The sequence below is a fragment of the Zosterops lateralis genome, assembly GCF_965231275.1.
Source record: "Zosterops lateralis genome assembly, chromosome: 14".
NCBI classification, from domain to species: Eukaryota; Metazoa; Chordata; class Aves; order Passeriformes; family Zosteropidae; genus Zosterops; species Zosterops lateralis.
The window spans coordinates 2,767,832-2,782,982 of record NC_139774.1 but is presented as its reverse complement, the minus strand read 5'-3'; the positions used below and the strand labels follow the sequence as shown (position 1 = coordinate 2,782,982).

At 44.4% G+C, this 15,151-nt stretch overlaps 1 protein-coding gene across 9 annotated transcripts in view; it reads left to right on the top strand.

Moving 5' to 3' along the window:
* Positions 1-649: 649 nt before the first annotated feature.
* Positions 650-15,151, top strand: part of LOC310915289 (ankyrin repeat and KH domain-containing protein 1-like) — a gene marked incomplete at its 5' end in the record, with an annotated part of 99,646 nt that continues 85,144 nt past the window's right edge. For all 9 annotated transcript variants that reach the window (XM_083872054.1, XM_083872053.1, XM_083872051.1 and 6 more), the window contains one exon: positions 650-928. In XM_083872054.1, coding sequence (XP_083728180.1) covers positions 650-928 — 279 coding nt within the window. The remainder of the gene's footprint in view (positions 929-15,151) is intronic.

The following is a 15,151-nucleotide window of genomic DNA, read 5'->3' as shown; positions in this document are numbered from 1 at the left end:
ATGGAGAGGCGAGCCTGGGGCACCCAGCCTATGGCGGCCCGCACCCAGGAGGGGGCGGGGCCATGGTGGAGGCACGTCCTTAGTTTAGATTGGCAGCTCCGCGACCCAATCACCGCTCGGGACAGGCGGGCGTGTGACTGTGTCTCGCGCTGACGGAGTCCTTCAGAGGGGTTCGAAGGGGAGGAGGGCCCAAGGCACGCAGGAGCCAATCGAAAGACGCCAGACGCCGTGCGTTGTGAGCGATGTGTCTTTCGACCAATCATGACCGTGATTCCTGGATGCGCTTTGAGCGACAGCTCGCTTGTCCTATCAGCGCCCGCAGATCGGCCAAGGCATGTGATTGATGTCCCGGAAAACCAATCATAGCTCGGGAAGTTCAGGAAGCGAGCCCGGGCGAGCGGGGCGGGGCGGCGCACTCTTACCGCCTCGGCGTGCGCTCTCAGGGCAGCATGCTGGGAGCGCGTGACGCGTCCCTGAGTGGCAGGCGCGGAGGCCAATAGCGCGCCGCTCTCGGCCGAGAGCGCCCAATAGGCGTGCGCGGAGCGGCGGGGGGGCGGCGCGGCGGCCGCGGCCGGGTAGGGTGTGAGAAGTTAGTGGCGCTGCCGCGGTGCCGTGAGGGGACGGAGACGGCCGGGCCCGGACCAGCGCGATGCTCACGGACGGCACCGCCGCCGCTGCCGCCGACGAGGAAATCGACTCGGTCGCGCCCCGCGCGCCGCCCGCCGCTGCCGAGCCGCCCGCCGCGGCCGGGCCCTCCCCGCTGGGCCTGCGGGCCGTGCGCCTCTTCGGGGAGGCCGGGCCCGGCGGGCCGGGAGGCCCCGGCGCGCCCGCGGCCGGCGAGGCCGCCCTCGACTTCAAGCTGGCGGCCGCCGTGCTGCGGAGCGGGGGCGGCGGCGGCTCCGGCAGCGACGAGGACGAGGTGTCCGAGGTGAGCGATCCTGGCCCGCCCTCCTTCCCCTCCGCCGCTTCCTGACAGGCCCGGCCGGGGCCCGCCCGCCCTCCCGCTCGCCGCGCCGGCCGCGCTGCACCCGCTCGTCCCGGGCCTCCCGCCGCCATGGGCGGGTCCCGGCGGCCCCGCACGGCAGCGCGGCCCGGGGCCGGGAGGAGGCAGCGAGCGCGGGGGTTTCGCCCCGCCGCGCCTCCCGGCGGCCCCGGGGGAAGGACCGGGGGCGGCCGCGGAGCGGGGCGAGGATGTGTCCTGACCTCAAGGAGCCGCTTCCACCTGGGAGCGGGTTTGGAGGGGGAGGCGAGATCCTGCACCCGACGGAGAACAAAGTGAAGCCGTCAGCCCCACTCTTGCTGCCCTGGACTCGGGGTTCCTAGACACGGATGAATTCCTGTAGATATAGCTATACACACACGCTTTTATGCAATAGAAATATTTCTTACTCAACAAAATGGAAGAGGGTAGTGGAGATGTCTTCCTTTGATCTTCCAAACCTGCGGAGAGGTTTAAAGGGAGGGTGTGGAGGAGGGACGGGGGCCTTATCCCAACCCAAATGGAGCGTTGTTGGACCTGTTAACTGGCATTTAATGCTGCTTTATGTAGCCTAGGGAGAGAAGGTAAATGAAGGCTTTTATCTGTCACTGCCGCACCGAAGGGTGAATCTTCATTCCTCAGTAGTCTCTTAGCACAAGATGGGATCACAGCTGGATCATAGCCCTCACAGAGTTTTAGTGGAAAGCAGGAGAAAGTGGCTACTTACTCCTTGCAGGCTTTTTGCAGTTCCTTTGGGCTTCTGCAGGAGGAACAAAATAGCCAAGATGATAGATACCATTTTTAATTTGGAGGCCAAGCCAGTGCACTTCAGGATGTGTCCTTGCTCCTTCTGGAGAGATGGAAGGGGGGAGCCTGCACTCATCCTCCTGTGGCTGCATTTTTTGCATTCTATTGATGAGTATCTTTTGTCCAGCCCACCCAAAACCTGAACCAGGTCTTACCTGAATAAAAAAAGGTGATTAAACTGATGCAGATCCACATTTACATTTTGCTCACGACCACCTAAGCTACATTAGATGTGGTGCTAACAGCAGGACGTTTAACCAAACTCAAAATGTAATGATCAGGCAGATGAGCACTTGTATGTGAACATTCCTTGTGTGATTGATGTCCTGGACATCCACATTCAGTCCCATATGGAATTAGGTGTTCCAGTATATACCTGTTTGGGGGAGCTGGAAGATTTACCATGGATGAAGTAGGGCAGGAGTAATCCATGAGTGCCTGCTCTCTAGGGGGTCTTTTATGTCACATTTCAATGTATCTTTGAAGATAACAAAGCAGTAGCTACAGAACCTGGAAAAATGACGAGAAGTGGGCTGTATCAGGGTGTTTGTGGCTCTTTACTGGGTGAGCAGAGTCCTACTTTAAAAGCTTATCCCTTTTGAACCCACCCCATTATTTAAGGGATGTGAAGATTGGACAACTAGGATGTTTACTAAGCACTCTTTTGACTAATAGCAAGTATTAAGAAAGACAGCCTATTATAAATAATGTGTCTGGGAGGTTGCCATTGAGGTCATAAAAATAAAGGTTCCCAAACAGTTCTTAAAGCTAAATGATCTGTTTGAAATTCCTGGGAAAAATACAGAATAGAAGAAATTATTGGAATTGAAACATTTGCAGTTTTCCAGCACACATGGACAGGAGGTGGGCAAATCTCAGAGCTGAAATTGCCTGGGGAGTTCTTGTGTCTTGTGTTTCTGGTTGTGGAGAGTTACCTGGGGAAGAGCAGGGCTGGGAAGAATGTGCCAGGCTGGGCTGGGAGCACCAAGGAGGAATTTTTATTTCAGGTTGTTGTTTTTTTTTTTTTTTCCTGAGAACTAAGGAAGCACCTGTTGTCAGTGATGGGTGTTTCTCTTTGTTTGTTTGCTTTGTTTTCTTTTTTTGAGCAAAGAAAAGGCAGTTAAGGTCCAGGGATGGAACATTGCAATTCTTGAACTGTGCTGCTTTGAGAAGCCAGTCAGTCACTGTTTGGACTGTGGTCTTGTGCCATGAGTCACTGATTTGGGTGTATGCCTTCAGCTATTACCAGTGGGTGGAATTAGTGAGAACTAGAAGGGAGAATTTAAAAAAAAAAAAAAAAAAAAAAAAAAAAAAAAAAAAAAAAAAGTGAGTTTTTGCCATGCTGCCTTGATCTGTTCTCTTCTCTCTACTTTTGAAGCCATAAAAACAATGGTACAGTATTCTGTAGGCTCTGCTGCATGTCTGCAGTGGTATTTAGGTTTTGTATTCTTGTATTAGTCTCAGTTTAATATGCTAAAATAATTGGACTGGTCAAAATGGCAAATTAGTTAAAAAAGAAAATCATCAGGGAAGTGCAGGACAACGAGTGTAATGAAGCATTTATCCAGAGAACGAAAGGAGCAATATATTTTAACCTAACCTTTTTGAAAACATATTGCATTTCTTAGATCAGATCTCCCACGTACTTTACAGTGGAGAGTAGTGTCCCCATTTTACAGGTGAAGAGGGTGTGCCCCATTTATCCTGGCCTGCAGAACTGGGAGAAAATCGAAGCTTTCTGGTTTCCTGGCTCAGTGCCTGCCTGTGGCAGTCACCAGGCTCTTGGTTGGGAAACCAAGGACTCAAGTGGATCCTCTCCAGATGAGTCGTGTTAGGTCCACAAGGTGAAATTTGAATGCAGCTGTACAGAGCGTTTTCTAGAATTACCAGTTAAAATTATCACATGCAAATAGAAGCAATTGCAAGCTGAAGCACGTCTTTGGGCACGGAGGGACGAAGCCAGGAGGTTTGTGCTGCTCCTGTGTAAAACTGGCTGCTGTGGATCTCTGGGTGCTCAGAGAAACTTCCACCGCTGGCTGCAGCCTGGGAAATGAGGTGGTTTTGACCTCAGTGCAAATAGTTGCTTAGTTGCCTTCTAAGCTTGATCAGGGTGTGAACACAGCCTGCAACTTGTTTAGAGTGAGATTTTTGGTGTGACTTTAAGTGTATTATTACCACTCCTTGTGAATTTTGCTGGCACTTTGAGTGGTGCCAAAGGCACAAGCATTAAACAGCCTCCTCCACCTGGCTGTGAGGGCTGCAGGGCAAGGTGGAGGTGTGCTGGGAGGGCAGTGCTGGTCAGTGCATGTCCGTGGGGTGTTTGGTGGCCACAGGAAGTGCAGGTCCTCACCCAAAGCCCTGCCAGCAGCAGAGTGTGGCAGCAGGAGCTGAGGCAGGTGATGGATGTGGCTGGGTTGGGGCTGGGGGACGCTGCCTCTGCTGAGCTGTTGTAAATCAAGGAGCAGAAGCTGGCGGTGCCCACAGGAGTACCAGGGGATCTGGGAGCTTGGTTCAGTAAGTGGCTTTTGGCAGTGAGTGTACAAATGTAGCAGATCTCTCATATTCTGTAATTCAGGGGTTTGTAGCCTTCAATGACAACTGGGGCTCACCCAGCCCTTGGCTATGGAGTCAGCTCAGCTCTGGACTTCTCTCCTGAGCTGCCTCCACCAGCTTGCCTTACTTAAGCCTGTACCTATTGCATAAGCCTCTGGGGATATTTACATAAAGCATAATTAAAAATCAGACATAACATACCTCCTACAAGGAGTAGGATGAGTAGTTGAATGGCATGCACTCCAGAGCAGTTCAGTACCTGGAGATTTTGTCTGGGGCCCCCCTGCCCACAATCCGAGGCCTCTTAATTTTTAAACTGTGTTTGAAATTCAGATTAAATATGTAGTTTGTTTCAAATTACAAGTGTTGTCTATCAAAGTCATTGCTGCATTGTTGGACCTTCCTAACATGGATCTGCTTTGTAAATGTGTGCACAATGCATCTTTTGACTTTTGAAGTTAATGTAATGCTCAGACACTTTAATTTTCATTGTATTAGAAACAATGTAAATAGCAGCATTTTCTCTACCATAAGGAGTAGAAATTCAAAAAGTGGATGCAAGTTCAGGTAGATAGTATTAAGCAGAAAAACCTTTTCTCTGAAAAATATAGGTTTCAGTTTTAGCAGTTGATGTTTTTTCTTTTGACAAGCTCTTTCAAAGTTAAGGAGGTAAGAGATGGAAGAAAATGTAAAATTTTCTTCCAGGAATTATTCACTGATTAGAAAACACTAAGGGATAACATGTTCAGGTTTCCAGAAGTTTTGAGATGACTCTTCAGGATGCAGGGAGTTAGTAAGGTGTTCATTTATTCCCAGTTCCCAGTCTGATTAGGCATCTGACTTCAGAAAAATTATGGTATCTCAGTAACTTTGCAAGTCTGGCCTGTGGTAACCAGAAACAAGCGGTGTAGTTACGGTTAATCCTATTCAAAAACATTTTACAGTGAACTGATTTCTAAGGTTTCTTGCAGAACTTGGGTCTCCCTTTAGTGCAGCTTGACCCAGTTGAGTGCATGACCTAAAATAAATGTCAGCAACTGTTTTCTAATGATAGGTGTAGAAAGTAAAGATGTGAAATACTACTGTATAATTACATAAATATGCAACCCCTTGGTAAGGAGAGATTTGCCAAATTTAGCAGAACATCTATATTTAGGTACAAATTTGCACATAGGTTTCACCAGTCAACTAGTTACAGTCTGGTGGGGGTGGAAGGGTTTGTTTGAGCATTAATGCTGAATCATGAGTTCATGTGTTCTGATTTATACTGGGGCTGCCCAGCTGCTCCTCTGTGGGCTTGATATTGGGCAGCTCTTGTGTCTCTTTCCTTGGCTTGGAGGATGCTGAAATCCAGCTGTGAGGACAGTTGGGTGGTGCCATGGGGACATTGTCCCCTGCTCAGGGCTCAGGCCATCCCTGCAGCATTCACTTGACAGAATGGTCAGTGTGGAGGGAGGGGGAATACACAGACACTCTTTTTTCTGTGCGCACATGTGGCCTGCCCTTTACAGCTGGGAGCAGCTCCAGGGCTGAACTGGGGTGTTTGTTGGAGCCACAGCTGGGGCTCAGGCCCTGCAGGTGAGAAGGCTGCAGAGCTTCAACCTTAGTAGGTAATTTTGAGTTCTTGTAACGTATATGAAGATTCCTTTAAAGTAGTAAGCTGTTATTGAGGAATAAAAGTGATTCTTGGATTGAAAACAGAGGCAAGTCTTGACTTACATAGAAGAAGGAACCTTGGGTTTCTTTCCCACCAAAACCTTCATGAAGCAGGAAAAAATATGTCCTGCATTTTGCTTGAGGGCTCTTTGTGGCACAGTTTAAGGGGAGCTCTGAGGCCTCACTCTTCAGCAGGTGCTTTCATTTGTCTCCTGCAGATCCTTTCTTCCCCAGCAGCAGCTCATGTGCCCTGCAAACCCCAGCCAAAGGCCTGGTGTAAACCTTATCTTCCTCGTGGGAATGGCCTTCTGCTGGAATGGGATACTGTAAGCAAACCTCAGGAATCAGTGATTTGTGCAAGTACTTAGGTAAATTCAGGAGGTTTTTGAACAGTGTCTGGCCTCAGAGGTTATCTCAAATAGAAACTTTCTCCCTGATACCTCATATGACCTTGGTGTACACCAAACTAAAGATTACTTTAACTTTGAAATGATACAAATACTTGTTTTTGTAGCAACAAAAAAGACTGCAGTAACAAGGTTGCAATCTATGGTATAAACCCATGCTGCCTCTGGCAAAGTGGGGTACAGGTGAATTGATATTTGGATTTAGGGGTTAATTTAGTTAGGATGATATGCTGTAGTTCTTAATATTCACAGATATATATTGTGATAGTATACAGATAATTTTGAGGAGTTTTTTCCTCAACAAATAGTTCTCCCTTTCCATTGTGAAAGTGCAGAGTTTTTATTTTGCATATTTTTGGAGGAATGCTGAGCAAGTGAAATTTATGGAAATACATATTGTTATAGGATAGCATCTTATTTTTACTCTTGCAACTCATTGCTTAAGAATTTTTTTCTTATGTAATGTTGATTATTTGAAAGTTTTATAAAATACTAGAAAATTTTCTCAATTTTTGAAGTATTGTGTAACTTGTGCTCAAGTGCAGATAGAAAACACTTACTATGATAAAACAAATAAAAGAATTGGTCCTGTGCTGGATCCTGTTACTTCTTTCCTGCTTTTTGTGAGATGAGACCCCTTACTCACTTTGGTCCTTTGCTTTCAAGAGGGGTTTGAGATATTTTTTCGTATTTTTTTTCATCTTTAGCTCTTCCAAAGCATCCCAGAATGTGTAGGAAAAGGGCTGTAGACTGAGAGGGGTTACTTACAGTTGAATTATGATGATATGTTTGTCCAAGTGCTGGTGGTATCTCTCTGAAAAGAGACAAGTGTAGAGACTTGCCCTTCTGGCCAGGAGAGCTTTTCAAAGGTACCTTCCTGCAGGAAGAAAATTCTCCCTAATAATAGTAAAAAAATGATGTTTTATTGGCTGGTGGACAGTGGGCCAGTAGAAAGTCATCTCACATGTTTTTAACATTTTGTGTTTTAGCATTAAGTTTTAGCTAGATCCCTAAGTTATTCTCCCTTGCCTTTAGTAAAACATTTGGATTACTAATTAACTAAGATTTTCTTCTAGGAAGATCCCTAAACCTGTTGAACCTTTCCCTTTCCAAAATCATGAATTAAACTGACACGTGGCAGGTCGGTGTAAGTCAGTCATATTTCAAACCGAGGGAAGAGGGGAGATCAGCATTTGGGGCTGAATGATCTGCTCCCAAACTGTGATCCTCCATCATGGTGACTTCTGAGCATCATCTCATTAGAGTGTGTTCCTCCACAGCCTGAAAGGAAGCCAGGGGAAAAAGGAGTCTCATGTGGATATTTGGTATTTAGGATTTCTTAGGATAAATCCAACTGTATCTATAACTGTATCTGTAATTTACACTGTATCTATAGCTTAGACACATGTCTCTCTTTTGATTGTTATTATAAAATAGTTACATTTTTAAGCCCTTGTACTGATACATCTTGAATTTTCATTGGATCAGAGCTTAGCCAGGGCTCTCAGATAGTTTCTTTGAAATGACTAAGCGATGTCTCAGGAGTTGCATTGGAGTTTCTGTTATTTGGCAGTAGGACAGAGTGCACAGACCTGTTTATCCAAGCCCTGAAAAGAATAGCTGCCACTAGCTTGGGCTCTGAGAGGGGCAGAAAGCCCAGGACGATTTTCAGCTTGCCATAATCCTCTAGATAACTTAATTAGTCACTTTAGATGTTGAGACTCCTGTGTCTGAGATGTATAGGTTGGCCTGGAAACAGATTATTGAATTACTATTGTATTCAAGATCCACTTGTGTGATTTTTTTTCTATTTAGGCATTGTCCCCTTGGATGGAAAAGACATCTTAAAAGGTCATTTCCAAGAAGAAATGGGCTTAGAATGCTTCCCATCTTGGTTGGGTGTGGGCTTTTACATCAGCAAACAAATGTGTCTATTCATCTTCTGTCTTAAAAGTTGCCTTCAGTTTATTTTAATGCCTGGGAATTAATACTTGAGCAAGGACACCCTCCTGAAAGCCCTGGCTAAATTGATGCAACAATTCTGTTTTATACACTAATAAATCAAATATTGAATTACCCCAGCTGTTTCTTGGTTTGGGATGAGGAAAGAAAAGGGCTTTTTCTGTGGAAATATTAGATAGGAAAAACAGGCAAGGAGGGAATCCTAGAGCACATGGGGAAGATGGAGCACCAAAAACATGATATAGAGTGGACTGAGATAGAGTACAGGAAAACAAGGAGTGCTTAGTCCAAGTGGTGCTTATTTTAGTCGAGTGTCCTGGTTTCCATGTAAAGGTTTTCTTTGGCGTAAAGTACATGTCAAGAATTGGCACTTGATTTACTGGGATTGATGTGAATTTTGGGTAAGCTTCAGTTGTCAGTTCAAGTTCTGTACATGACAGCTCTTTGCTGCAAAAGATTGTTTAGTACATAGGGAAAATATAGTCATAATTATTTTTGTTTATCAGACATTGAATATGTGATAGCTGCAGGCTGGTTTTAACAGTTCTTTGGGGTTTTTTAGTAGTTACTGAGAGGGGTAAATCTTTCTTTTTTGTTATACAGAGAAACTTTGTAACATTGCCAGTTTCTTGTACTAAGGGAGTCTACCTGTGTGTTCTGTGCCTTAATTCTGTGAGGTTAACAGGGTGCAATCATGTTGCTTATTGTTGTGAAACAGTGTTTTAATAAAAATAAACTGTTTCTGGAAGATGCATAGATCAGACGGCTCTTTCCAGAGGCTTGTGATAGGATGTAGTTTTTGGTATTCAGAACTACTTAAATGGCATAGTGTCAGTTGTCTGCTTAAGAGAGAAATCAGGTAAATGGTTAAATTGACATGAACCATTTGACAGCTGCTTATCCAGCAGTGTCTGCTTATGGTTCAGTATGAGTGCAAGAAAACTGAAAACCAGGATCAGCAATCTCTGGAAAGGAAGACTACTAGTATAAAACATTAATTCTCATTTATTGTTTTATCTGCATGTTTCAAATAACAGCTGTAATTTTGAGAACTGACTGGTGACTTGGGGTGTCAGGCTTGAGACCCTGTGGTGAAATAGCCATGAAGATGTCAGTCCTTGCTCACTGCCTGCTGTCTCTCCCTTTATTTTAGTCATTTTGTGTGGTAACACATCAAGAACATTGAGTTTTGTGTATGGATGTTGGAGTCGTGGCCCACACTGTGTGTGAGAGGCTTTCTTTTCCTGCAGCAACAAATTGTGAGGTCGTGTCCACTTGTATTTACACTGTATCTATAGCAGCGTCTGCAACATGAACCTGTGCTCTGAAATGAGCTCATCGCAGCCCAGATCCTATAGCTGCTTGTTTCATCAGCTGGGAATTGCTTAATATCTATGGGAATAAAGGCTGTCCTTTAGCTAATCCTGCCTCCAGTCAGTCAGCTTCCTATTGCAGTCAGAGCTAAACAGATTTGCACCCTTTCTCTCCCCACCCTCCCATCTAATGCCCTGCCTATGGAGCTGCTGCTGCAGGTGCTGGGCACTGACAGCTCCACTGAAAGGTGGAGCCGTGGTCAGGTCTGTGGCCTCTCAGGGAGCTGACACGCTCTAATGCCTTCCTGTTCCCAGAAGAATGATCTTCCTGCTTGTCAGACCTCTTTGGAAGTCCATGAATTTCAGTGAAGTGGCAGAAATTACTTGTTTCCTCCCCCAAGTTTTCTCCCCTTTTGATGTGTTAGAACAACCTGTGAAAGTGTCTGACGTGTCACAAGGTGAGCAGTGGCTGGAAATGAAGCTTCAGGTACTTTGTTCTCCCCATTGAGGTGGTGATGGCCCCGAGCACCCTGTGCCCCCCGGGCAGGCAGGATCGTGTGCAATCACTGCATCCACAGAGCTGGACAGTGCTTGGTGATTCACAGCTCATGGGGCTGCTGTCTTCATGGGCTGGAACTTTTGTTTTTTAATGGAAGAAACTGTTTTCAGAAATTACAGCTCCAGCCAAACAGAGTGGGTATGGTTTTATATAATTAATTATGTCTGAATTGATGTTCCCATTGATTCTATGTTGTTTCTAGGTACTGACTCTAGAGTACTTCCCTGAAATGTTTATTTTCTTTCTGTAGCTTTAACGTACCAAGAAACAGCAGTGTCCTGAGACCCCACTGAATGGTTCTGTGAAAATACCCACATTAGTGTGTGCTTTTTTCCTCTTCCTTTTCTCCTTCTCTTGAAACTGAAATGGTTGTGCAGGAAGGCACCTTAAGCAAGTGCAAAAATGTTTGGCTGGGCTGGCAGGGGGAGGCTGTTGAAAAGTGCATTTTCTGGTAGATCAAAACCAGGCCTTTTTGGTGGTATTAGGTCCACACCAAGGGGGTAGTGCTACATTTACTTGTTGTAGGGAGTATCTTAGAGTGTCATGTCAGGGACAAAGTCCTTCACTTTACTTTCTCTTTGGAATAATTATTTTTAGTGGTTTTGATAGCTGACATCCTTTATATGTGAAATTGAAAGGGCTTTAATGTCAAATGTGAAATACAAACTAATTTTTCTTCTTAACTTAGTGTTATGTGCTATCACTATTCCCCAAAACTTTTAGAGCAGGATTGCAAGTATTAATCCAGTATTGGCATTGAGTTTAATAAAGAACATGACAAGATAAACTGTTAGAGGTTGAGTTTATCAGAAAAATCCCCAAGAACTTTCTAGTGTGATTCTAATACAGCATTGCACATGGTGTTAATTATGGAGTGAAAATGTCCAAATGGAATTATAGAAGTAGTTAGGCAGGGTTTCCTAACACAGAAGAGAAATTCAGGCAGTTGTTTATTTGCATAAAAAATAGGAGCTGCAGTCAAGAGCTTGGGTCCTCATTATTTGTAAACACTTCGCAAACAGAGCAATGAGTATTGTTACCCCTAAGAAAGTGTTCATAGTTCAAGGAGTTCCTGGAAAATAGAAGTTCAAGGAAATAATTTAACAGTACCTTTTTTTTTCCTATCAAGATTTTTTGTAAAGATTGTCTTCCCAGGAACACTAGTGTGGCACAAATGGAAGGAGAAGGTAGAAGGAGCCATCTCTGCTGCTGCCCTTTGCTGCAGGAGGAGAGAACGGTGCTCCACAGCTTCCCAGGAAGCTTTTCCATCCTCTGTAGCCTGTCAGGAACAGGCTATTTGTGAGCAGGTCCAGGCTATTCTGGGAAAAGTACTTTGCAGTAGTGCAACATAAGGAAGATCAGTTTAGATTTAATATTAGAAATGTGTTGTAACTCTGCACGTCATTGTCCATCTCAGCAGAATTACCAGTGATGTTGGTGCCTGCAAAGTCCCTCTGCATCCCCCTGACCTGCAGTAAACCCCGTCCTGGTGTTAACATATCACCACTGATGGGGTTGAGGCCACGAGGCTGCGATATGGCTGCTCTGGAGGGAGGAACCAGGGCTGTAACTGGATCTCCAGAGCTGTGAGGCTGCTGCAGCCCTTTGCAGAACTTCAGGCAAAGTCCATGGTTGCTTTGGAGGAGCACGAGACACAGTGTGGTGAAGCTCTGCCCTCAAGTCCCGTGCAGCTTTGGGTTTTGACTGGGAAGGTGAAATTGTTTTGGCAGTTAAAATAATATCTTGAGTCCCTGTGTTCCTAATGAGCCTTCCTAAGATGCTTATTAACTGCCCAAAGCAGCTCGCAAAATAATCCAAAAATAGCACAGTGACTGGGTACTCTATCACTTTGCTGCAGATCTGATTAGGATAGAGCAGAGTGCCTAAATTTTGCCACATGAGCAGTGTATTATGTCTTCCAGGAATGCTAATGTGAAATATGTTTGGATTTTTTACTTGCTTGTTTTGATTTTTAATGAAGGGGGTTTTTGGTGGTGGTTTTTTTGTGTGTTTGTGGTTTTTTTTGTTTGTTTGTTTGTTTGTTTTGTTTTTTTTTTTTTTTTAAAGCCAGATTTGTTTGGTATATTTGGGATAGTTTGATTTTTTTAAAAAATTATTATTAATATGTGATCACTGTAGGTCACTGCCATTCACAAGAGCCATCTGATCAATTAGGTAATTTCTCACTCTGCTATTAGTGATAAGATATCCAACTGTTCATTCTCTCTGGCTTTGTCTTAGTGTGTGAGAAACTGCATTGATTTACAGAAATGTCAGACATTCTGACTTGAGAATACATTGAAGTTTATTCTGGGAGACTGGCGGTGGTGCAACTATTTTAACATTTTGCATATGGATTTTCAGTATTATCACACTCAAGTTATATTTGTATTGTGGGTATGTTATTAAGCTCTTACTAAAAATCAAAACAAAACCTAAAAATTGATGCTCAACGTGCAGTAATAATGAAAGCATCTGCCTTCTTGTGATACAGAACTATAATGAAAATATTGTATATGAAGCAAGGTTTTTTGTGGGATTTTAAATGTGCAGGGTCTCTGGAAGTGCAGTTGCTGATGTAAAGAAGAGCTGAATGGTAGGAAGAGTTTAAAAGAGTGGTGAAAAGAGCAGACTGCACCAGTACTACCCAACTTGTATTCTCAAGTAAAAACCGTGTGTGCAATTTACTCTAATTAGTAGTGTTTGCGCAATTACTGCTAAAAAGACACTTGTTTAGAGGTTCCTGTAAGCAAAATGTATTATTCCCTGTCAGGGGGAGAGAGGTTCCTTGCAAGCTGAGTGTTTGTGAATGGTGAATTAACACTGATTTAGGTTTGAGAGGTGGATTGTTGCCTGTAATATTCACTAAATATATCCTAGTGAGCTTGGGCTGGCAGCAGTCAGGGAGAAAATGGTCCATATCTTTCCCAAAGTGTCAAAACCATGAAGTTTTAGAATTTGCAGCAGAACAGCCTCTGGCAGGTTGCTGCAGGGCTGCTGTGCTTCCCTTGGCTGAGGATTGCCTGGCTCTTCCCAAGGCTGAACCCTGGGGCTTGCCAGGAGCCACTGAGTGTTTCTGCAGTGTTTGTTGTTCTCAAGTGTAGTTGCTTCAGCGGTAGGTGACATTTTTACTCCTTTTGCTATGTCCTCAAAAGGGTGGACTGCTGTTAAATGTAGTGATGTAGTTGACAAAGAAAAATGTCCATGGGCATCTAATAAAATTGCTTGTATTTAGCTCTCAGCTGTGTATAATGACTAGTCATGTACACACAGTGGGGAATTTCTGCCCTTCACCAGATCACACAAACATGTTGCAATAGGAATAATATTTCCATCATATTAATGCCTTGTGTAGTCTTGTGGGAAAAAAAAATTAAAAACCCTGAAGTACTCATGTAGGTAAGGGTGAATTTTCCCAGAAGTCAGTTTTGCATCAGAGCTCATGAAAGCAGGGAGTCCTTAAGCTGGCTATGGACTAAGCTGGAATTTGAGTTCTGCTGAGGGGGCTCTTACTTTAGGGAATGCACTTTGCTGTGGACTGTAAATAGCTCTTCTTTGTTTGTCATACAAATGTATCATGGGTTTAGGTCACTAAATTTTCTGCTTGTTTAATGTTCAGTTACTTCTTAAAATGGACAGTTTCTTATTTGAGGACCATCACTTGGATTAACCTAGAAATCTTGCTTCTCTGAGCACCAAATCAGAGCCTGCTGCCTTACCTTTAATATTTGTGCCTGGCACACAAGATCTACTGTCTGTAAGCTGGCCAGGATCACAAATATCAATTGAGATGGGGGCTTCGTGTTCCATGTTCCTAAAAAGTCATATTTGCTCCCTGATTCCCATTTTATGCCAATGTTAGCATTTCCCTGGCACACAGGGCTGGCTTGGACACCAGGGGATAGTGTTATAGCCATTTACATATCAAAAAGGGGAAGAAATGAAGGAACCCAAGTTGCTCTTGAATAGCAGTGCTCTGTGCTGCTCCCAGATCCTGTTAACATTGTTCACACAATGGAGCACTTAATGAATTTGCAGATGGCCTGATTTGATTTTTTTTTTTTTTTAAATTTAAATTTTCCCTTTCCAGGGGAAATGAGATGGTAGACTTCTGCTGGGGTGAGAAAAATAGGGGGAAGTATTTTGGGGAAACAGAAAGGAAGATGAGACTGGGGTATGAAGTGGGAGAAGGCAGCAGTGGCTGGTTAACAGGAATGTCTCATTTCTACGGCAAGTCTAAGGCACCAACAGTGTTGATACAGATAAGACAACATCTAATTATGAAATAGTGTTTTTGTCTTAAAATATTACTGAAAACAGAGGGAATTATGTCTGAGCTTGGGAGATTCTGAAATGTAGCTCTGCTCTCATTAGAGTGTGAGTCAGGTATCCTCCTTGTTTACTCTGGCAAGCTGTCATAAAACTGCAGTGTGTTATGTTGAGTAATTCCACGGGCTTGTGTTGGGAGCTCACGTGGGGCACTGTTGGGACAGCATTATTGCTGCTCCCTTGGAATACCTGCCTGCTTAATCCTCCTGCAGATCTGTTCTTGTCCAGAAATCAGAGCAGACTGGGGTGCTGCTGAGTGCCAGCTCAGAGACAGATGTTTTGGTGTTGAGTTTTGGTCAACTCTTGTGTTCCTGCTCAAAACAAACAAAATCTTTGTGCTACCTCCATTGAAATTGCTTTTAAAAGAGAAGTGAAAGGCATCTCAGGAAAACATTCCATCTTTCCCTGGTGCTCAGATAGGTCCAGCTGTACCAGAATCATTACTGGTGGCTTTTATTAATAATTTGGTAGATGAGCTGGTGGCAAAGATGTTTCAGCCTCTTGTGGCTGCCTGCTCGGGTGGTTAACTGTGCAAACATGCATAACACTTATTCAGTATTTAATCTGAGTTGACCTTGCTGTATTT